At 40.6% G+C, this 21,262-nt stretch overlaps 2 protein-coding genes across 2 annotated transcripts in view; one reads left to right on the forward strand and one right to left on the reverse strand.

Moving 5' to 3' along the window:
- NDUFAF2 (NADH:ubiquinone oxidoreductase complex assembly factor 2) overlaps positions 1–8,347 on the reverse strand; it is a 57,428-nt gene extending 49,081 nt beyond the window's left edge. The window contains exon 1 of the mRNA XM_069880230.1: positions 8,195–8,347. Within this exon, the coding sequence (XP_069736331.1) occupies positions 8,195–8,321 (127 nt within the window). The 5' untranslated portion in view covers positions 8,322–8,347. The remainder of the gene's footprint in view (positions 1–8,194) is intronic.
- Positions 8,348–8,673: 326 nt separating this feature from the next.
- The window catches only part of ERCC8 (ERCC excision repair 8, CSA ubiquitin ligase complex subunit), a 29,620-nt gene continuing 17,031 nt past the window's right edge, over positions 8,674–21,262 (forward strand). The window contains exons 1-6 of the mRNA XM_069880227.1: positions 8,674–8,803; positions 13,191–13,286; positions 13,445–13,546; positions 17,600–17,723; positions 18,877–18,958; positions 19,540–19,608. Of these exons, the coding sequence (XP_069736328.1) occupies positions 8,727–8,803; positions 13,191–13,286; positions 13,445–13,546; positions 17,600–17,723; positions 18,877–18,958; positions 19,540–19,608 (550 nt within the window). The 5' untranslated portion in view covers positions 8,674–8,726. The remainder of the gene's footprint in view (positions 8,804–13,190; positions 13,287–13,444; positions 13,547–17,599; positions 17,724–18,876; positions 18,959–19,539; positions 19,609–21,262) is intronic.

The raw sequence follows: 21,262 nt of genomic DNA on the forward strand, positions 1-21,262 counted from the left end.
TATCAATGACCTGGATGAAGGCATTGAGTGCACCCTTAGCAAGTTTGCAGACGACACTAAGCTGGGTGGAAGTGTCGATCTGCTGGAGGGTAGGGAGGCTCTGCAAAGGGATCTGAACAGGCTGGACCCCTGGGCTGAGTCCAATGGCATGAGGTTTAACAAGGCCAAATGCCGGGTCCTGCACTTGGGGCACAACAACCCTGTGCAGTGCTACAGACTAGGAGAAGTCTGTCTAGAAAGCTGCCTGGAGGAGAGGGACCTGGGGGTGTTGGTTGACAGCGACTGAACATGAGCCAGTAGTGTGCCCAGGTGGCCAAGAAGGCCAATGGCATCTTGGCTTGTATCAGAAACGGCATGACCAGCAGGTCCAGGGAGGTTATTCTCCCTCTGTACTCGGCACTGGTGAGACCGCTCCTTGAATCCTGCGTTCAGTTCTGGGCCCCTCACCACAAGAAGGATGTTGAGGCTCTGGAGCGAGTCCAGAGAAGAGCAACAAAGCTGGTGAAGGGGCTGGAGAACAGGCCTTATGAGGAGCGGCTGAGAGAGCTGGGGTTGTTTAGCCTGGAGAAGAGGAGGCTGAGGGGAGACCTCATTGCTCTTTACAACTACCTAAAAGGAGGTTGTAGAGAGGAGGGTGCTGGCCTCTTCTCCCAAGTGACAGGGGACAGGACAAGAAGGAATGGCCTCAAGCTCCGCCGGGGAGATTTAGGCTGGACATTAGGAAAAAAATTTTCACAGAAAGGGTCATTGGGCACTGGAACAGGCTGCCCAGGGAGGTGGTTGAGTCACCTTCCCTGGAGGTGTTTAAGGCACGGGTGGATGAGGTACTAAGGGGCATGGTTTAGTGTTTGATAGGAATGGTTGGACTCGACCGTCCAGTGGGTCTCTTCCAACCTGGTTATTCTATGATTCTATGTCAAATCTGTTATTTAGTTTGCTAGTATAATTTCAAACCCTAGAACTCTGTACATACGAAGTATAAAAGCTTTGTTCTTATATATATTGTTCTTAGATATATTAATTACTGATTTTTCTCCTTCCTTTCAAAACAGAAATCTGTTGAATTCTCCTTGAATTTCAGGATAATTAAACTAAAAGCAATAGTATTTAGCCATAAAGCAGGTATGATGAATTGCCAACAATCTGGATTGATATAGTAATGATGTTTGCAAGACCATAGTTCTGGTGATCATGTTCCCAGAATGAAATACAGGCAAGACTCCTGAAAGTTTCATAAACATTTCTGGGATAGTCATGCTTCTCCTGCCACCATGAACCCACAACAGGCTCACCTGTGCTAACTTACAAGAGAATGACGTAGTGGCAAGTTACACTATTTTTAATATATAGGTAGGAAAACAAAGCGCAAGGAACTTTATCAAGGCAGCACAGGTACCCTGCAGTTACTTTAAGTCTTAGAAAAGACACACCTAATGAAACATGTTCCATAACATCTACCAGACAGCTGCTACTCTGAGCCCTGCAGGTGGCTGCTGCTGAAGTCAGAAGGATTCACAAAGTCAAGTAAGATTTTTTTCAGTCATTAAAAACACATATCTGTTCAGAACTCTGCTGGTTTTTATTCTCCATATACAGTAAAACGAAAGCTATTAACACAAAGAATTTTAAAAAAATATGTATTTTTTTACTACTTGATTTTTGGCCACCACCAGACCTATAAGAAATCCAAAATCATTACACTACTACCCCACCCCTTCACTGAAAGCAAACAGGTTTTCAAACCAAAACCATAACAATTAAAAGTAACAAATATAGATCATATAAAACTTAAAACTCACAGACAAAATTCAACAAGATCAGCATCTCAGCTTAATATCAATATACACACTGAAGATCAAACCTGCCCATAGTAACAGATAACCTGCCGGTCCCTATGTGTACTTATTGCTATTCCAGGCTTTCAAGTCAACGAGATTAACATACCATCCCTGTTGTCAATTCAATTCTGGCAGCTGAAGGAAAAACGTATCACTGCACCCAAACAGGGTGTCAAATATTAATGCTTTTGTAACCTGCAATGAGCTCCTCACAATGCAATTGCTTTACTGCATAATGAATCACCCCAGACTGAAGAGCTATTTTGTCACTCCAGAATTACTGTCCTAGAAGCTGACAATCTGCAGTGCAAGTCTTATTTCTGAACACATAGAGATACAATTACTTCGAAGCTAGGTTTCTCTGACTTGTGGTCTCACCCCAACAGAACGTTAAGCCCTCATCTTCCACTGTTTCTGAAACAGTGTTGCCACCGTCCGGACAAATCTGTAACTGCCAGCTATTACTGCATGTGAGAGCATGAACTGGGACAGAAAAGCCCTATGTGAAAAGAACACTTTCAGGAAACATCTGTTTCTATACCCCAAATAATTAAGTCTTTCAAAATTTGGTTTCATATTCATTAATCAAAATTCAAACTCTGCATTTCCTGAGTACCTTAAAACTAGACATGTAAAACTAAAATAAGTTTATTAGCTTTCTATCAACCCTTGAAAAACTAGCTGGCAAAACTATTCTGTTCTGTAGAATAATCACAACACCTGATAATTGGTTTATGAATGCTTCATACAAGAATCAGTTTCTGCCTCTTCCTCAGACTTCATCCCTGTTAGTGAGAAAAGTAACATTCAGAATTAAAAGAAACTAACCTCAGAAGATATGCTTTGGAAAAAAGATGATATTCCCTACAGTGTACCCTGTTCACTATAAAGTGCTACAGGAATTTTGCAGTCTAGTTTTCAACATAAAAATTTACTTTACAGCAAATTTTGAAGAAGAAAAACAGAAATTCTGCTCTCCAGTTCTGATGCACAGGAAAACAACGTGCCACTATCTAAACCAGAAAACAAGCAGTTACAAAAACAACCCCAGAGGATTCCTTTATCTCAGCATAATTTTTTCAAACTTTCAGAAAAAAACTGAAGTGTAGATTCAGTAATATTTAGGACATCCTACCTTTTCCACCCAGTTGAGCAATTAGTATCTTTTCCTTATACAGACTTATTTGCACACTTGCGGTTTGTGGAGAAAGAGTTCACAAGATACCAGCCTTTAACGCGAACCTGAGTGGGCATTTCACATGAACGTAAGGTTTCCCACAGAACTCGGTGCTCAAACTCAATTATTAACAACAGAATTTACAACTGAAACTTGATAATTCCACTTTCGTTTCAGATGGCATTTACAAGAATACTGAGAAACATGTTCAGCTTGCCAGTTTCCTTCCTAAGGGTCCTACCACTGCAGAATGCTTTGGGCTTTTTTCACCTGATCCTGGTGGGCTGCAGCTCCAAACCAAATCAAACCTGAGTCTGATTTTTCCCCAAAGGGAACCTTAAAACAGAAGGTGTGCTTTTAGCACTGACACACAATCTTTTAAAGTAACTACCCTCCTGTTGCTGATCTACCGTTCTTATAAAATCTTGCATATGCTGGTATTTCACAAAGCACTCATTTGAAATCTTTATGGCTACAACAGACAACAGTACAAATGAAGATACTGAAAAAGTTCAAATACAAGCTGCTCACTTACCAATCTTTAGAAAAAATGAAAAATATATACCAGATCTTAAATATTTAGTATATCTTACCTCCCTCCATTTTTTAATGAATTAGTTATTAAGAGTCTTCATAACTTACTTTCAATTGAAAATGGAATCAGCTATTTGCTGTAAAATGTGTTTTGTTGTAACAAATGCATAAACTACGTGAGGAATTTCATTTGTAATTTAAAAAAATGAACATTTTAAGTATCACTCCGTGTTCTACAGCTAGGACAATTCGTCTTGTAGCAAAGCTATAGCAATTCCCTGACAGTATGTTATGCAATAAGAAAAATAACTGCATTACATTGACAAATCTAGCGTGTTTAGTGAAACGCTTGTCTGAGATAATGAAATGAGCCATCAATCACCACTATCCAACTGTCTATTCTCATCTTCCATCACATCAGTGATAGGACTGGCAACTGAGGAATCATCTCAGAGTTAATGAGTCATGTTGGATGTCCCTCTCATGACAAGCACGCTGTAGCTGGACTGTTTTACCACTGTCATCACTTTAAGGTAATCTCGTAAAAATACCACTTACAGAATGCCATCAATTACAGAGTCATCTTTTCTTCCAAATGAGCCTACCTCACCACTGTGTTGAAGGTCTAACTTGATTTTGGACACAATAGTCGCTTCCTGCTTGAAAACACAAGTCCCTGATAGATAATACACAACATACTTTCAGTCTAACTGTGTCTGAAGGTCCATGTTTTCAGCAAGGTAACTAATTCTGAATTCTTTTGTACTCCTGCAGGCAGAGAAGTTTCTTTCTCAGGGCCTTTCCCCTCTGTCTTAACACTTAAACATCTTCTCAAGTCCTTTCTATTTCTAGCAATTACTTTCAGTACTGATATATTAACTTCTTATTCTTACAGCCTTATTCTTATAGTCACTTCCTCTCTTTCAAGAGTATTAACACAGCCAGACTAAAACCAGATCACTTTTATGTTTTTCTTCCTTTCCTCTCCCAGCTGCCAACTCTTCCTATTCACCCAGAACTATGACACCCTTGCAAACTCTTATCTTTTTGCCATTACTTATAAAACCTTTATAAATAAGGCAAAACACCTGTTAAAATCAGCACCTTTGCATGTCACTGACAGCTGGTACTTCTGTTTAAATTTATGTAGTGATTCTCTACACCACAGTGAAATGCATTCAAGTTGCTAACTCTTCCTCTAATAATACAATTATTCAGAAAGTCAAAATCAGAAATGCAAGACAACTTTCCTGTGACTACAAACAGGTAATGGTCTCTGGGTACTGTTGCTACATCTTGAATTTGATCTGCATATTGTGGATTTTAGGATATTTCTGACACTACAGTGGTGATGTGATTCAACACAGGTGTGGTTTGTAGAGAAGCCTGATCTGCCTATATTTGCCACATAACGATTTTGGATCATGAAGCAGTGTCTGTGTGCACAGCTTGCTTTTTTTAAGAAGAAATCCTCACTTATAAAAGATTTTAAAAAATTAACACATATTAGATGCCAGAGCCATGTGAAGGCCTCACCTACAGGACGTACCCAATACTTTTTTACCTTTTCAAGAACTTCAAACTCCAAATATTGTAGATATTCAGTTCTGGGAAACAGGCTAAATTTAATCTGAAGTAAACTCTGAATCGCGTGTGATGGAGGCATGACCGAACTCTCTATCAGCCACTTGGATCCTACTGACCTGCCCCTACTGCTCCTTACTAACGTGGACAAGACTCCAGGGTTCAGGAGCATCCTGGACTCTGGACTGAGCACAAGAGAGAGCAATTCACAACTGAAACAAACTAAGCATGAACTCTTTGCCCCATAGGCTCCATGTATTTTTACTCTACACCCTTGCCAAGAATGAGGCAGGGCAGGCCAAAAGACAGCTGTCAGCCAGATTTTCCTTGAAGCACAAGGTGTAGGCACTACCTACACCACCCATTCTTACCTCTAATTAAAGATGGGATACCCCTGCTGGTACAAAACAGAGCCCAGCCCAAGGTCTGGGTCCTGATGGACCTACCATGTCTAGCACGTGAAAGAGAAAGTAGTGTCTGTCTGTTGTGCACTCACTTTCTGCAAGAGCTGATATGCTCAAGTACAGTACAAGCAACAAAGCACATCAGGTCCAATACTGTGCTACAGCTAATCATTCCTTCTCAAATCCAGAGGACAGCAAACCATGGCACAGACACACAGCAGTGACCTTGCAATGAAATCTGTTCTCAACAGCTGAGTGACGCTGCAATGTTTCCTCTAAAACATGTCCTTTCCAGTTTAGTTCCCATCCTGCACTGGTCTCTATATGACTAGGACACAGAGGTAAGACAAGCACTATATATGCCACAGACTTCCCTAATACAACAAAAAAAACCCTCTCCAACACTTTAAAGAGAGGATTGCTTCGGTACAGTTACCCTCCACACTTTTTAATAACCAGCTTCTTTAAAAAATGAGCTTCAGAGATGTTCTGCATGTGCACATTTTATTTTCTGTAGACAAAAATAAATCTCCTTCCCCACTGCATCTAGGTCCTGGAATGGCCCTGTTGTACAGAACTGTAACCAGCACAGCATGCTCTTCAAAAATGCTGTAAGGCAAGAGCAAGTTAGTTACCACCCCAAAAGGCAGCAGGTGCAACTTCCTGTGATTGCTTCCCCAGCAAGTGGGCTGGCAGCGACAGAACCAGCCAACTTATCCTCAGCCACAAGATAACAGAAAGCTGAGGGAAGACTGACATACTTCCCTTCTCTGAAGCAGACCAAACCTATCATCTCTGAAGTCTTATGGAAGACCTTATTACCATGTACCAGTATATAAAGGATGTCTACCAAAAGGATCGAGACTCCGTTTTTATGAGGATTCATATGGAAAAGACAAGGGGTAATGGGTATAAGTTGCCCCTGGGGAGATTCCAATTGGATTCCACAAGAAAAACTTTCACCATGAGAACAGATAAACATTGGAATGGATTCCACAAGAAAAACTTTCACCATGAGAACAGATAAACATTGGAATAATCTCCCCAGCAAAGTGGTAGACTCCTCTACACTGTACACTTTCTAGGCTCAGCTCGAAAGGGCGCTGGGCCATCTCATTTAAACTATTTATTACCTAAAAGGTTGGACCAAATGATTCTTGAGGTCTCTCCCAATCTGGCATTCTGAGCCTATGATCTTTGTCTTGCTGACATGACAAGGATCATCATCCATAGAAGCATAAATAACAGCTAAAACAAGGCACCAGTGGGTGAGGAAATCGAACAGATATAGAATGTCCTACATGCAAGTAACTCAGAGTCACAAGGGACTGCTCCAAGAGGCTGGCTAGGTTCAGGGAAAACTGTATATTAGAAGAATAATAACAAATATTCATAAGGAAGTCTCTTTTACAATGCAAGTGGAAAAGTCATCTGTGAGGTAGAAACAGAGGCACAAAACGGGTATCCAAATTAAGAGAAAACAAAAATTAAATTTGTAACAGCACAATACATGCTGTTCTACAGAAACTTTGTCAGTTGTGTAGATCCATGTTCTCAGAACCCCTTAACCATTTAACTGCTTGCTCTTTGTTTAAAAATAAGCAAGGCTTAATCTCAGCTGATCCTCAAGTTGAATCATATGACAGCTGACCTGCCATAAGATGCTCACAGCTACTCCCAGTTTCCTTCCACACAGTTTGACCTGTAAATTTAACAAAAATACCTTCTTGTTCTCCAATTGAATCATTAAAAAAACCCTTTTGAGTAGTTTTGGGTCTTCAACAGATAGCTGGTACATTGCTCTGAATACACTCCTCAAGATGACAGGGTATCAATTCGGGTTATTCCAAGAACAGTTTCCAACCTGCTATGCACCAATGCAGCAAACTCATAATCCACAGTCTTAAGTTTTGCACACAAAAACGGTCTAAAAGCCATGCAAGTATTGTTGACTCAGAAGATGATTTTGATGAGAGCCTATCTTGTCAAACTAACAATTTCATATCCATTTTCCCTCACCATCTTGTGAATATTCCTACCAGTTTTTACTTGTTGCTCTATTTTTCCATCATCTGTGCCAGTTAATGTGATTCATGGAGAGTTTTTTCTTTTGAGGTCACTAAAAACTCATGATTTAGTCAGTTTAATTTATTGCTGTACTACTCAGAACATTCTATGATTCTATGATTCTACTTAGCCTTTGTCTACATAATAGTAATTTGTACTTGTGCCTCTAAGGGCTGGAGTATGTACAAGGAAGAACTGTACTAAGTGCCTTTTCACTTATTCTGTGTAGATATTCACAGGATCTCCCCTATCTGTTTTTTTTAATTTATTTAAGCCCATTTTCGTGAACTAAGCTGTTTTCCTAATGCTTTTTTCCCCATCCTCAACGATTGCTACACCTCACACCTCGTGGCCAAGCCTGTCCGACCGAACAGCGGGTTCCATCAACCAACAAAACTACCCAAAAAGACCAGCAGAATAAAACTCAAAGCTTGAACGCTTTCATAGGAAACTTCCACTACCGATTTCTTCTTCCTATGGGGGGAGTCTCGCTTACTTCACTCAAGAACCTATCGGCCAGGCCCCCCCAACCAGCACCAGGGAGGCGGGGTAAGGCCCGGCCCCCGCCTCTCCCCCGTCCCAGCGGGTACCTGCGCGGGTCTCATGCTTGGGCACCCGGTAGTACTTGTTGCCGAACTGGTCGGTGCCCACCAGCTCCTTGGGGGGCCCGAACAGCCGCGCGCGGAGGGCGCGCAGGGCCTGCCGGGCCCAGCTCATCGCCGCCGCGCGAGGTCAGCCCCGCCGCGCGCCGCTTCCGGCGCCTGGACACGCCCCCCGGGCGCTATCGCCCCGCCCATTGGCCCCCGCAGCCCAGCCACGCCCCCCGGCCGCTATCGCCCCGCCCATTGGCCCCCGCAGCCCAGCCACGCCCCCCGGGCGCTATCGCCCCGCCCGTTGGCTGTCCCAGCCCAGCCCCATGACGCCATCGCCCCGCCCTTCGGCTCCCATCCCAGCCCTGCCCCCGGCACTAGGAGCCCCGCCCCTGGAGGGTTCGCCCCGCCCACTGGCTCTCGCAGCCCCGCCCCCGCCCGCTCTCGCCCCGCCCCCCGGGGCCGCCGCCCGGGGCCAATCGCAGCCCGGCGCGGCATAAGATGGCGGCGGGCGTGGTGCGGCGGGCCGGCCATGCTGAGCTTCCTCTCGGCGCGCCAGGCCGGGCTCGATGACCCGCTGCGGCTGCGCCGAGCCGAGCGCACCCGGAGGTAGCGGGGCCGGCGGGGAGCGGAGCGGGGCGGGGCGGGGCGGGGCGGGGCCGCCGGGAACCGGGCGCCTCCGAGGCACCTTCCGACCCGAGCTGCGATCCGCCCTAGGAGTGGTTGCTGTTGCAAGAAGTGGAGTGGTTTTGATTTGAGCTAAACTAGAGTCACGTTTCATCCAGGAAATTGTATTTTTTTTTAAAGTGAGGCCGTAAAAAGCCAAACTTCATGTCGATTTGATTATTCAACAGGTTTTCCTGGGGCCGGGGTGCACATGGGGTGATGTGTCCGGCTGTTGAGGCTGGTCGTGATGACTTTTATACTGCTTAAACGTACATATTCGAATGGATTCTGGGAAATACTGGTTAAGCATACATGTGGAAGGTGTCTCTGCCCATGGCGGGGGCGGGGGGGGGGGGCGGAGTTGTAACTGAGGCTTGGTTTAAGGTACATTCTAAGCCAAACCATTCTATGATTCTATATCTGTATAGATTCCCAGAAGTGTGTTACATGTCTATTGTGTTTCAGGGAACTCAATATCATAGTTACTCACCCACTCTTCCATGCACATCATGGTTTCTTTTTGTCTTCAGAAGCCTCTGATGGTCTTATCTCCTTCCTCCCTGTGTTCTCTTGGTGATCTTAAGTCTGTATGCGGGACTGTCCTTTCAATACTTGCTTTGTTGCTTGTTTCAGTCAGTAAACAAGCTAAACTGTTACAATCTCATTCTTTCTAACTGCAAGATGGCCAAGATTTTATTCTTCTTATTATTATTATTGCTGAGGCTAATTCATTCCCCGAACATAATGATTTATTTCTTCCTTCAAAAGTTAGACAGAACATCCCTCCCATAGCGTTAAAGGATTTTCACCAGACAACAGGTAACTCTGGGCTCAGTGAGTGGCAAAGGCCTGCGCAAAATCAATAGATATTTATATAACTTTATGTTAACAGGTATTTTCTTTGAAAAGTCTTTGGTGTTTTATCCATGTGCTCTTAGTTCTTTATTCTTCATTAACTCAAAAGTCCACTATAGTCCACCTTGATAATTCATTTCCGCTGTCTTGTTTTGGTTCTCCCTCGGAAGTGATACTTCAACAGGTTGTGTTCCTCCTCAGGTCACAAAAATCTAATACCTGTACTACAGGTAGTCTGACATTTCTTACACAATCTGTTGATTCAGCTGGAGTGGGGCTAGACATGGGACAACTGAACGGTATTCTTGTAGTTGTCATAAAGATTTATTTTAAACACCTGTTCTTATTGTCTGGTTAATACAATACTCGTTTGATCACAATCAACTATCAATAATACCTAATTCCTACATGGATATATTTATCATCTTTTCTCATTTTCCTTAACACCTAGCATGTTTTCTTTCAAGTTGTGTTTTTCCAGGTGCTGTTCGTTCTTTGAAGGTGATAACATCTCATTTGAAATATGGTCTGTGTTGAACAGACGCCTCTTCTTCTGTGATCACCTCTGTTTGCATCTTTCTCTATCTCAAATACAAGGTCAGGCAGAGAGCTGGAGCCAGCTCTGAATTAACAAGAGTTTTGACTGTTGTGAAGCTCATGATAACACTAGAATTATTCCTTGGAAAGTAATAGAATATGCACAAGATTTTTTGGGAAAGCTTATCCATATGCATGTAAGCAGGAAATATGTCCTGTCCCCAGCTCTTGTCTTACTGCACACGATTGATAGACATCACTCCCTCATGCTGCCCAGGCCTGATATAGGACACTTGCTTTCTAAAACTCCAGAAGGAGGCTTAGAGAGTTTATTTGCTGCTGTTTTCAGTATTGTCATTGCTCATTTGCACCTGTGTGTCAGCAGACCTGGGTGGCCCAGGCAATGGTGTTTCGTTGGGGTCAGTAGGCACAAGGCGACAGATTGTCTCTCCATGTTGCCACCTTCGTGGTTTCAGCAGATGCTTCAGTTTTCATGTGGCTGTGCACCAAGGAACAAGATTTATGGAATGCCTCTGTGCCCATGTTAGTTCATCCTCCCTTTTCCCAAGTCTTCGACTTGCACATGAGGAAAAGCTGCTTTCCTATGAGGGTGATGGAATGCTGGGACAGGCTGCCCAGGGAGGTTGTGGAGTCCCTTTCTCTGGAGATAATCAAAACCTGCCTGGACTTAGAATCATAGAATAACCAGGTTGGAAGAGACCCACCAGATCATCAAGTCCAACCATTCCTATCAAACACTAAACCATGCCCCTTAGCACCTCATCCACCCATGCCCTAAACACCTCCAGGGAAGGTGAATCAACCACCTCCCTGGGCAGCCTGTTCCAGTGCCCAATGACCCTTCCTGTGAAAATTTTTTTCCTAATGTCCAGCCTAAATCTCCCCTGGCAGAGCTTGAGGCCATTCCCTCTTGTCCTGTCCCCTGTCACTTGGGAGAAGAGGTCAGCACCCTCCTCTCTACAACCTCCTTTCAGGTAGTTGTAGAGAGCAATGAGGTCTCCCCTCAGCCTCCTCTTCTCCAGGCTAAACAACCCCAGCTCTCTCAGTCACTCCTCGTAAGACTTGTTCTCCAGCCCCTTCGTCAGCTTCATTGCTCTTCTCTGGACTCGCTCCAGAGCCTCAACATCCTTCTTGGTGCTTTGCAGCCTGCTGCAGGTAAACTTGCTTTGGCAGTGGGGGTTAGACTGGGTGATCTCCAGAGCTCCCTTCCAACCCCAGCCATTCTGTGATTCTCTGATTTACCAGGCTGTAGCAGGTTGTGGAAGAATGAGATGCAGGAGTTTTATTAGGTTCCCAGCAGCTTTTGTGAAAAGTAACAGCTGCATAGAGGCCTATTCCTGTTAAAGGCTTTAATGTGGTCGTATTTGCTCATTATCAGATAATTGGTTTGGCAGCTGTACTTGAACATAAATCCAAAAAATTCAAACTCAGTTCAGTCCCTTGCTCAACTCCATCAGCAGGAGGGATTTGCGTTGGTATGATTTAGTACTAGACAGGTACTGTTGGACTTGATGTTCTCAATGGTCTTTTCCAACCTATGGGTTCTGTGATTCTCACCTATGCAATGATGTAGCTTTTGTGGCTGTATTATTGTAGAAGGAATCTATTTAAAATAGAAATTAGCTTAAGTGGTTCAGAAGGCTCTTTTCTGTGTGCTTTTTTGACAACACGATTATGTCATTTCTGTGCCCTGAGTACTCATGTAGCATTCAGTGTTAGGAATGGAAGCACAATCGGCTGAATTTGTATTAATTGGACAACTGTCTACCTAACATTTCCTTTCCTAAACACTTTAATTTTTACTTTAAAAAGAAGTAATCTATAGTCTTCAGCGGACAGTATTTATAGCTAATTTTAAATTACACTTCAAAAACAGTTCATTAGGTTTACTACTTTATTAAAATTCAATCTTAAGATCAAAAATTTTAAACTAGGTTTCTTGTATATGTCATAATTCTTGATCTGGGTTAATTCTTGCATAATTATTTTTCATACCCTTTAAAAGAGCTTAAATGACTTGCAGCTTTTGAAGCATGCCTACAGACATTCTGTTGGAGTTCTCCTTGTAGCAGCCTAAGCTTCTTGCATCAAGATTTTTGCCACTGACGCTGAAGCTGACTTGGGGCACTCTGCATTTCAGCTTTACAGTTATCTACTTAGTTTTTGCTGATAGTGGTGTTTACAAATTATTGCTGTAGGAAGCACTGAGCATCTCGTAAGTCTAGTTTTGTGTCAGTATGATTTAAGGAAACAGAATCTGTCTCTCTTTTTGACCATGTAGTATTAGTATTTAAAAATACAGGCTGCTATTTAAGTAGTACAAGGCATTAATTTCAGCTCAGAGAAGTTTATGAAGGAAGTTTCCTCATGTGGGTAGTATAACTTTTATTTAATGTTACAGAACAGGTAACTCTCAAACATTGTTTCCTTAACAGAAATACTGTAATTTGTAAAGTAGGTGAATCTGTCCACTAGGTGTCTGTAGTTCCAAGCAGGATGGAGTTTAGAAGGGTTGTACACGATGATGCTCCCAAGTAACTTATCTGTATTGTGATCACACCACCTGTTTCTTAATATGTCTTGTTCAGTGTTTTAAAGTTACGTTCTGGATTTTGTTTCGTATGTCGATCCAAAATGCAGCTCTGCTATTTCTTTGAGCCTATTTTGCATATTTATTTCTCTCTTATCTCCCAGGCAATATAAAGAATAAAATATTTTTCTGCCAACTTCACAGGCCTTATTTCCATCCCTGTACTCTGTCTACAAGTCTGGTTTTGCCAAAAATAATGGGGATGAGTTAAGTGCATTGAGGAAGTGTGAAAACACAGTTTGAGCTGCTCAGAGCTATGTAGTAACACTCTACAGTTCTGTTGTTCTTGTTGTTCTTATCTGTCTCTGTTGTTGTTGTTGTTTTAAGGGTTCTGAGCTTGGAATTAAATAAAGACAGAGATGTGGAAAGAATACACGGGAGTGGTATCAACACCCTTGATATTGAGCCTGTTGAGGGGAGATAGTAAGTATATATAAATATATATATATCTCTCTACATGGTAAACATGTAGATAACTCTGTTTCAGCACTGCAGATTTATTTCCTTGCTGAGCACTCAGTTATATTGAGCATACTGAAATCGTGCATGTTGTAACCTGTGTGCTTTGTTAATGCTTTCAGCATGTTATCCGGTGGGTCAGATGGTGTTATCGTACTTTATGACCTTGAGAACTTGAGCAGAAATCCAAGTTACACATGTAAAGCACTATGTTCTGTGGGAAGGTATGTACCCAAAAGTTGTATTAAAATCCATATTGATGCCACTTGCGTGACCAGCATTAAGCTCACAAATTAATATCTATTCTTATTTTATCTTAGGAAAATCTTTGAAGGCTAACATGATGCATTATGGTTTTTGTCATGCAAAGAAATGCAAGAAATTTTGTGAGCTATGTAAGAGGAGCTAATTGTGTTTTCCCAATTTGTCTAATCTAACAGTTACAATATAAGTATTTTCTGGTATTGTTTGAGTAGATTTTTGGGAGTGGTTACAATGGAGGATATATTGTACTCATGTGGAAACTAGAGTAGTTGCTATACACCACACTAAAAAAATCAGAATTAATATTCCAGTCTTGTTTTTTCTCTAGTGTTAAACACACACACAAAATAACGCCAGCTCTCTTTCAGGTCACAATTCCTCACCTGTGATTGTTTCTTATTGACTCTGTGCCAGTAACTATAAAAAAGCAGTTTTGGGGCTGTTGTGGAACTATTCCTTGTATTCCCCTAGATACTTTTATTGTATGTATTGTTGAATAATTATACATTTAAGCAAAAGGAAAATAATCTTTGTATGACCCTCTTCCGTTGCTTGCAAAAAAATCTGATACCAATTTGCAGGTTTTGATTTTATTTGCTTTCTCCATGCTCCCACCTTTACTAACAGGTATTTTAAGTTCACCAGGATTTCACCAGATACAGAAGTAATTAATACAGAACTTCTTAAGAACGTGTCTGAAGGACGTCAGATTCATTACTGACAAAAATAGGACATTTTTTTCTAAAGAACTACTACCATACTGTGTGTAGTCTATATAAAGACTCAAAGCCTTTATTGATTCATTAGGCTTTCCCTGCAGACGTTATACACTTACCTGTTTTTGGCATTAAGTGTTCTAGCGGAAGAGTTTTTTTCTTGTGTTTACATAACTATCTAGTAGGTTAGGACATCATCTGAGGCTCATAATAAGTTTTATCCTGCTGTGTAAAAGGTAAGTAGCTACATTTTCCCCTTTTTTTGACCAGTCCTCAAATTATTTGAGGTCTAAGAGCTTCGTGAGTAAGGCTGACAAAAACAGAAGGTATTTGTAACAATGAAAGGGGGGTTTGCCTGAATTATTTATTCCAAATATTCATGTAGCTTTCTAGTGTGTTTTAAGTAGTTATTGTAGCTAATTAGCTACAGATATATCTTCAGATATTGGAATATTATTCTTGCAGAGTTTGTGACATCATAAATTAATTTATAATCACCTGTAAGAAACACTCTGATCTGACTGTGTTTCCTATCTTTGAAGCATATGATAATGATGTATTGCAAAAGTTTGCATGTGTTCCAGGTTTGCAGTTCTTAATAGAGGCCCTTTGAATCTTGTTGTGAATAAACTCTAAACCGGGTCTGCTGAGGGCCCAGGAGTTTAGAACATCAGGAACTAATTCCTAATGGTAGGCTGTGATTTACTCAATGCTTCTGATTGAGAATGTAGGGCCACTTTTGCAAAACACAAGAACTTCCCTTGTTCCATGGAGAGTCAGTGCACAGAGCTTTACATGGTTCATATGATCCATGCTGTCCTGTGGCAAAAACTAGCATTTAAGAGTAATTCAACAATACCGCTTTTCTAGATAATACATATCTAATCATAGAATCACCAGGTTGGAAGAGACCCACCAGATCATAGAGTCCAACCATTCCTATCAAACACTAAACCATGCCCCTCAGCGCCTTGTTAACCTGTGCCTTAAACACCTCCAGAGAAGGTGAATCAACCACCTTCCTGGGCAGCCTGTTCCAGTGCCCAATGACCCTTTCTGTGAAGAATTTTTTCCTAATGTCCGGCCTAAACCTTCCCTGGCGGAGCTTGAGGCCATTCCCTCTTGTCCTGTCCCCCGTCACTTGGGAGAAGAGGCCAGCACCCTCCTCTCTACAACCTCCTTTCAGGTAGTTGTAGAGAGCAATGAAGTCTCCCCTCAGCCTCCTCTTCTCCAGGCTAAACAACCCCAGCTCTCTCAGCCGCTCCTCATAAGGCCTGTTCTCCAGCCCCTTCACCAGCTTCATTGCTCTTCTCTGGACTCGTTTTATTTTTTTCTTTGGTAGAAAAAGTTAGGATATTCTGAGTAAAGAGGGTAAGTACTGCATATACTAGGGTTCACTAACCACAGTTCATACATAACATACTGCCCTCAGACATGAAACCAGGCTGAATGGCATGTGGTGATTGCTAAGCCTAGTCAGATCAGAAGTAATTCCTGCAGAGCTACTCGTTGCTTAAGCTTTTTTAGTTCATTCCTCAGCCCTCTGGGTTATGGGAGAACTGATTGCTGTGGTGCAGTGCTGAACACAGTCCATTGTTGTGCACTTCCATTTATTGTGCTAAGGTGATTAGTTCCATGAGTTTGATTTTTTTCACACAGTGCATACAAACACCTCTGCAGGAGAAAGTTCACACTGAGTCAGGCTTGATTTCCTGGCACTGCAGGTACAGATGATTTTTATCTTGACTCCCCTGTAGAATAAGAGCACAAAGTCTGTTGATATTTAGCACCATGGCAAAATAACAGGCTATTCTAGGGGTATGCCTCAGAAATTAGCAATGTAGGAGTTGGTAAAATGAGCTCAACGGTTGCTTGGTAGTTCTTGCTTAGTGTTGTCTGTGGTAACTGTGCTTTCTAACAGCCCAAGTAAGCAGGAAGGTTTATTAGCTGAAGTGTAGTGTCAGATGTTTACAGACATCTGCATCTGCATTTCTACAATGATACCTCTGCAATAGTTACCACTTTGCAATCACAGACACTTGTGAGAAAAATGCAAAGAGGGGAGCCAAAGTGAAGAAATCTTGTGAGTCCTTCACTACCTGCAGATGGAGCCAGTTGGACTATTTTTGCATGTGTACTCCATCTGGCTTGTGTGGAGTGAATTTTCTTCATACTAGCTTGTATGGTGCTATGTTTTGGATCTCTCATCAGTCTTGAGAACAGGCTGATGATATTGCTGAGTATCTTGATATTGCTGAATAGTGCTTGCGTAGGGCAAAGACATATTATGCTCCTCCCTGCCCCCTCAGCAAGTAGGCGCAGGGTAGACAAAAGTCTGGGAGGGAACACAGCTGGGAGATCAGACTTGAGTTGTCCAAAGAGATTTTTGTATTCCATGCCATATGATGTCATATGCAGCGATAATGTAGGGGGCAGTTGCCATTGCTCAGAGTCTGGCTGGACACTGGTCAGCCTATGGTAAGGGATTGCTTTTGCATCATTTAGTTTCCTTTTTTAGAATGTTGTTTTGTTTCCTTACTAAAATGCCTCTATCTCAACCCACAAGTTTTCTCAGCATTGCCATTTAGACTCTCTGCCCCATCTGACTGCAGGTGGGAGGCGAGCAAGCGGCTGTGATAGCGCTTAGCTACCTAGCCCACAACAGCATGGTACTTCTGAGTCTGGGAGCTTGAGTTTGGGCCCTTGATCCGTGTGGATCCAACTCAGATATATGGCCTGTCAGATATGTGAAACAGCCTATGTAGTTCATAGTTTGGTCTTATCCTGGAGCTGTCAAAATTGGCTCCAATAGCCCTTTTTCCTGCTGCTATTAATGTATTATTAATTATATTACATTATGTCACTCTGCATAGTAGAGTTGTAAGTTTCATATTTTTCTTCCTCTTTTATTTCTAAGTGCAAAAATAAGTATCTCTCAGTAACTCAGTCCACTGCTGACTTCAGTATATATTAATTTTCAATAACTATGCAGCTGTAATCATTAGCTAATAATAGTGAATTTTTCAAATGTCTATTTGATTGTATTTTTCAGTGCATCTATTTTGAAGTCAGTGGAATTCCGCACCCATAAATGGTTTGTAGTGTTAGGCTTTTGCTTTAAACGTTAGACTTCAAAAATTTCAGTCTCAAGACTGAATGTCTTAATTTGAGGTGTGCTACAGATACTATATTTTGAAAAGTTAGCTGTGTTTTCAATTTGCCATTGAGTATCAGAACATTTATAAGGTGATTATCAAGACTCTTACTCTTATCAAGTATCTATTCCTTGATTTCTAGGAGCCATCCTGATGTACATAGATTCAGTGTGGAGACAGTCCAGTGGTATCCTCATGATACTGGCATGTTTACATCCAGCTCATTTGATAAAACCTTGAAAATATGGGATACAAATACCTTACAAGTAAGAGGGTATTTCTACAGTTTGCAGTCTTCTTTGTATACCTGTTATTCATTCTGCATCTGCAGTTCACCCTGAGCAAAACAGGACCAAGCATCCAGAAGTATGAAAAAGAGTTGAATTTAGGCTATGTAAATTTGTCCACCAAGGCATGGTCTGAAGTTCATTCTTGGGGATTGTTGAGTATAGTGGTAGTGTATAGCAGGGCTAATTATTTTTAGTAACCAAGTTGCTTTAACTTATTAAGACTCACATCTAATTGTTGAAGTATGAATTCTGGACTGCAGTTTATCCTCCTTCCTGTATGTATGTATTAATGAATTTAAACTGATGCTATTTGATTGTTGTTTCATGCATAGTGAACAAATTAAAAGAAATTAGGTCTGTCATCCTATAGACAGAGTAGATAATATATTTTGCCCTTTTTTTGTGGGATGCAAAGCTGTACTTGCAGTTACTGAAACTTCTCATAAATGCGAAGTTCAATTCAATTTCTAAGTAATTCTGTGAGCATAAGTTAGAAGATAGTGTTCTGCCACCAAATTGTGTTTCTGAAAATATAGACAACTAATTTTAAGGGTTTTTTATAATATATAGTGGTTTTGAATAAAAGAACAGAAGCCACTTTACCTGAGAAAGTAATTGTACTGATTATTAAAGCAAATAGCTTAACTCATTATTTTTTGGCAAAGTAGCTAATAATTTTGTGGAGGTTTTTTGTTTTAGGTTTTTTTTTTTGAGGAACTGAAATTAGTTAACAGCAAGGAGCTTCTAAATTTAGTCAAAGTACCTCTTCCCTGTTGACTTCTCTCTTGGTATTATAACTTTATTGTTAGCTGTTTATTCTTGCTAGCTTTTTAAGCTTTTGGTATTTTTTAAAGTATTTCCACTCATGCTTCTGATTAGCCAGTTTTCTTGGTCTTTCTTTTGGGTTATCTCTGAGCGTCTGGTATAGTTGTTCTAGTTTGACAACAGATTTATTTACCTTGCAGTGTTTACATTACCTGGTTTCTAACCAGGAGAGTATATTACTATTTGCATACTAATATTTGTATTAGTCTCATTTGTAGCTCTTATTTGAAAAATACTTAATAAAAAGATTTACATTCTGATAACATACTTGGCACTGTGATTAATTTGATCTTTTTCTTATCAGCCTGCAGATGTATTTCACTTTGAGGGAACTGTCTATAGCCATCACATGTCTCCAGTTGCTACAAAACACTGTTTAGTAGCAGGTATTTGTGCATTTTTAAGGAATACTCTATGTATTTTGGAGTATAGTAAAAACAAGTAATATTTGACTGTCTTATTTTTATGTAATTTGTGTCTTTGTAAGATGTAAGGTCATTGGTAAGATAAATTATCAATTAGTCTGATGATGTCAATGAGAATTTTGCATTTGTTCTTCTGAAATAATACATTAATCAGTTCTTCCGCATAAAAATTCCAAGGTGCAATTTGGTTTCCTTTCATTTCATAAGTTAGCATTTGAAGATTATTAGATCCAAACATAGTAAATTTTGTGCAAGGGGGGATGTTGCTTACATGTGCACAATTTAACTTTGTTTAGTAAAAATATTTTAAAATTTTTTTATTTTATTATTAAGCCTATATGTCATTCTTTACCCCCAGTTTCTGAATTTTGTTTGTTATATGGTAAATTTATTTGGACTGAAAATGTAATTCTGTTAATAGAATGCATTGCTATGACTAAATGAGCTGTTATGCAGCTAATATTTTTCTTCTATGTCTTTGTCATTGCTAAGATTTTGTTGTTGTTCTTTCAGATGCTGAGTCTTTGTTTCTCTTGTTACAGTTGGTACCAAAAGCCCCAAAGTACAGCTCTGTGACTTGAAGTCTGGATCCTGTTCTCACATTCTCCAGGGTACTTTTTTTAGTCTGAAACATAACTGTTAAACAATAACTACTTTGAGAAAAACAAGTCTTGTAAAGATACACTGTATACAAAGTATTCTTTGTAAGTAACATGACTAATTTCTTTATTGCCATTTGTGAAAGTTACATAGTAGCAAGAGGTTCTTTTGGGTGTTAGTCTAGAGCTAATGAATTGGGAGAACACAAATATTAATTAATGAAGAGTTATTACAGATGCTTGGGCATTTTAATGACCTAATCAACAATGATTACTATTTATTACATGGTTAAGTGTACACATTAGTTTTGTGTTTGGAAATTCAGTATGAGGTGCTGCTTAAAACAACCGCAAAACAAAAGAAAAACCCACCACCAAAATGAAAAAAAGGTCACTATTTTTAACAGAATAACCTGTGGAGGTGCTTGCATGAATTCATTTAAGAAGTTTCAGTGTAATAGGCAGGACACTACTTGCTACAGAAGGGTGGTAGCTAATCCCTAATTACCTAACTCAGTAAATGTACAGCTTTATTGGTGTGTAATCCACTACTGTTTGCATTTAATGAGAAGGTTTTCCCTTCATGTCTCTTTTCTAATGTTTACTCTTTGGAGAATGAGTATACGCATGCTCAAGTGAAGGCATGAGGTAAATCTTCATGCTTCAAACCAGAAGGGCAAGAGCATGATCTGATCAGACACAGCAACGTGTAAATGCAACTCTATCACAGCTGAAATCTAAAAGCAGCCTGGATACTTTCATGTCATGCAAGGCTTAAGCCAGTAAAACCTTCTGAACTGAATCAGCCAGAATGGATGTCTCAATGTTCTGTTTCTAGAACTGGGAGCATCAGAGAGTGAATACACAAGGATAGTTCTCTAGAGAATCAGTTTGGTTTCAGCATGGATTTTTAATTTTGACACAAGTTAGTGCTTTGCAGGCACAAACTGGTTGTGTCTTTGAACAGAGCCTAGTTCAATTAGCTCAAGTGCAATATCGGAGGAACAATGTCCAACTGTGTCTTGGAGTACCTGTATCATGGAGATTTTTTTCCATCTTCCTGGGCATCACAGCTCTTTGATTGCATCACGTAATGGAAGACCAGCTGCTAGATATTCCAGAAACAAGGTGGTTCCCAGAGCTCTAAACTGCACTAGCACCAAATGTATTTGTAGATCTTAGTTTATTTTTCAGCAATGTGTTTCTATTATTACATAAAGTGTGGTTGCAGTCTCTCCATTTAGGACACCTTACACTTCCTGTTGTCTTTATTAGTCTAACCTTTTAAAAACTTATCAAGTTTAAAAAAGTGCGTTCATGTATATGTATGTATTTCTTACCACCAAGCTGCACTGGGTATTACATTGCTAAGAAGACATTTATCTTAATACTTCAGACCTAATTAAGGGGCAGAATATCCACAATTCAGAACAAGAGTATTTGAAGATAAGCTGAATAGAATTTTAATCTTAAGTACATAAGGCAAATATACTTTTTATTAAATATTTTGAAAGTATTTGAAGAAAAACAAGTAGAAAGTTCCTTCTGCACACAGAACACCAGTACTAGTACCAAATTTAATAATACTCAGAGGAGTCAGTACTGTGACTGTGTTATGATATCTTTCACATACATAAACCCCACTTTTGTTATCAAAAGCTATACA

The sequence above is a fragment of the Phaenicophaeus curvirostris genome, chromosome Z (assembly GCF_032191515.1).
Source record: "Phaenicophaeus curvirostris isolate KB17595 chromosome Z, BPBGC_Pcur_1.0, whole genome shotgun sequence".
In the NCBI taxonomy this organism is placed as follows: domain Eukaryota; kingdom Metazoa; phylum Chordata; class Aves; order Cuculiformes; family Cuculidae; genus Phaenicophaeus; species Phaenicophaeus curvirostris.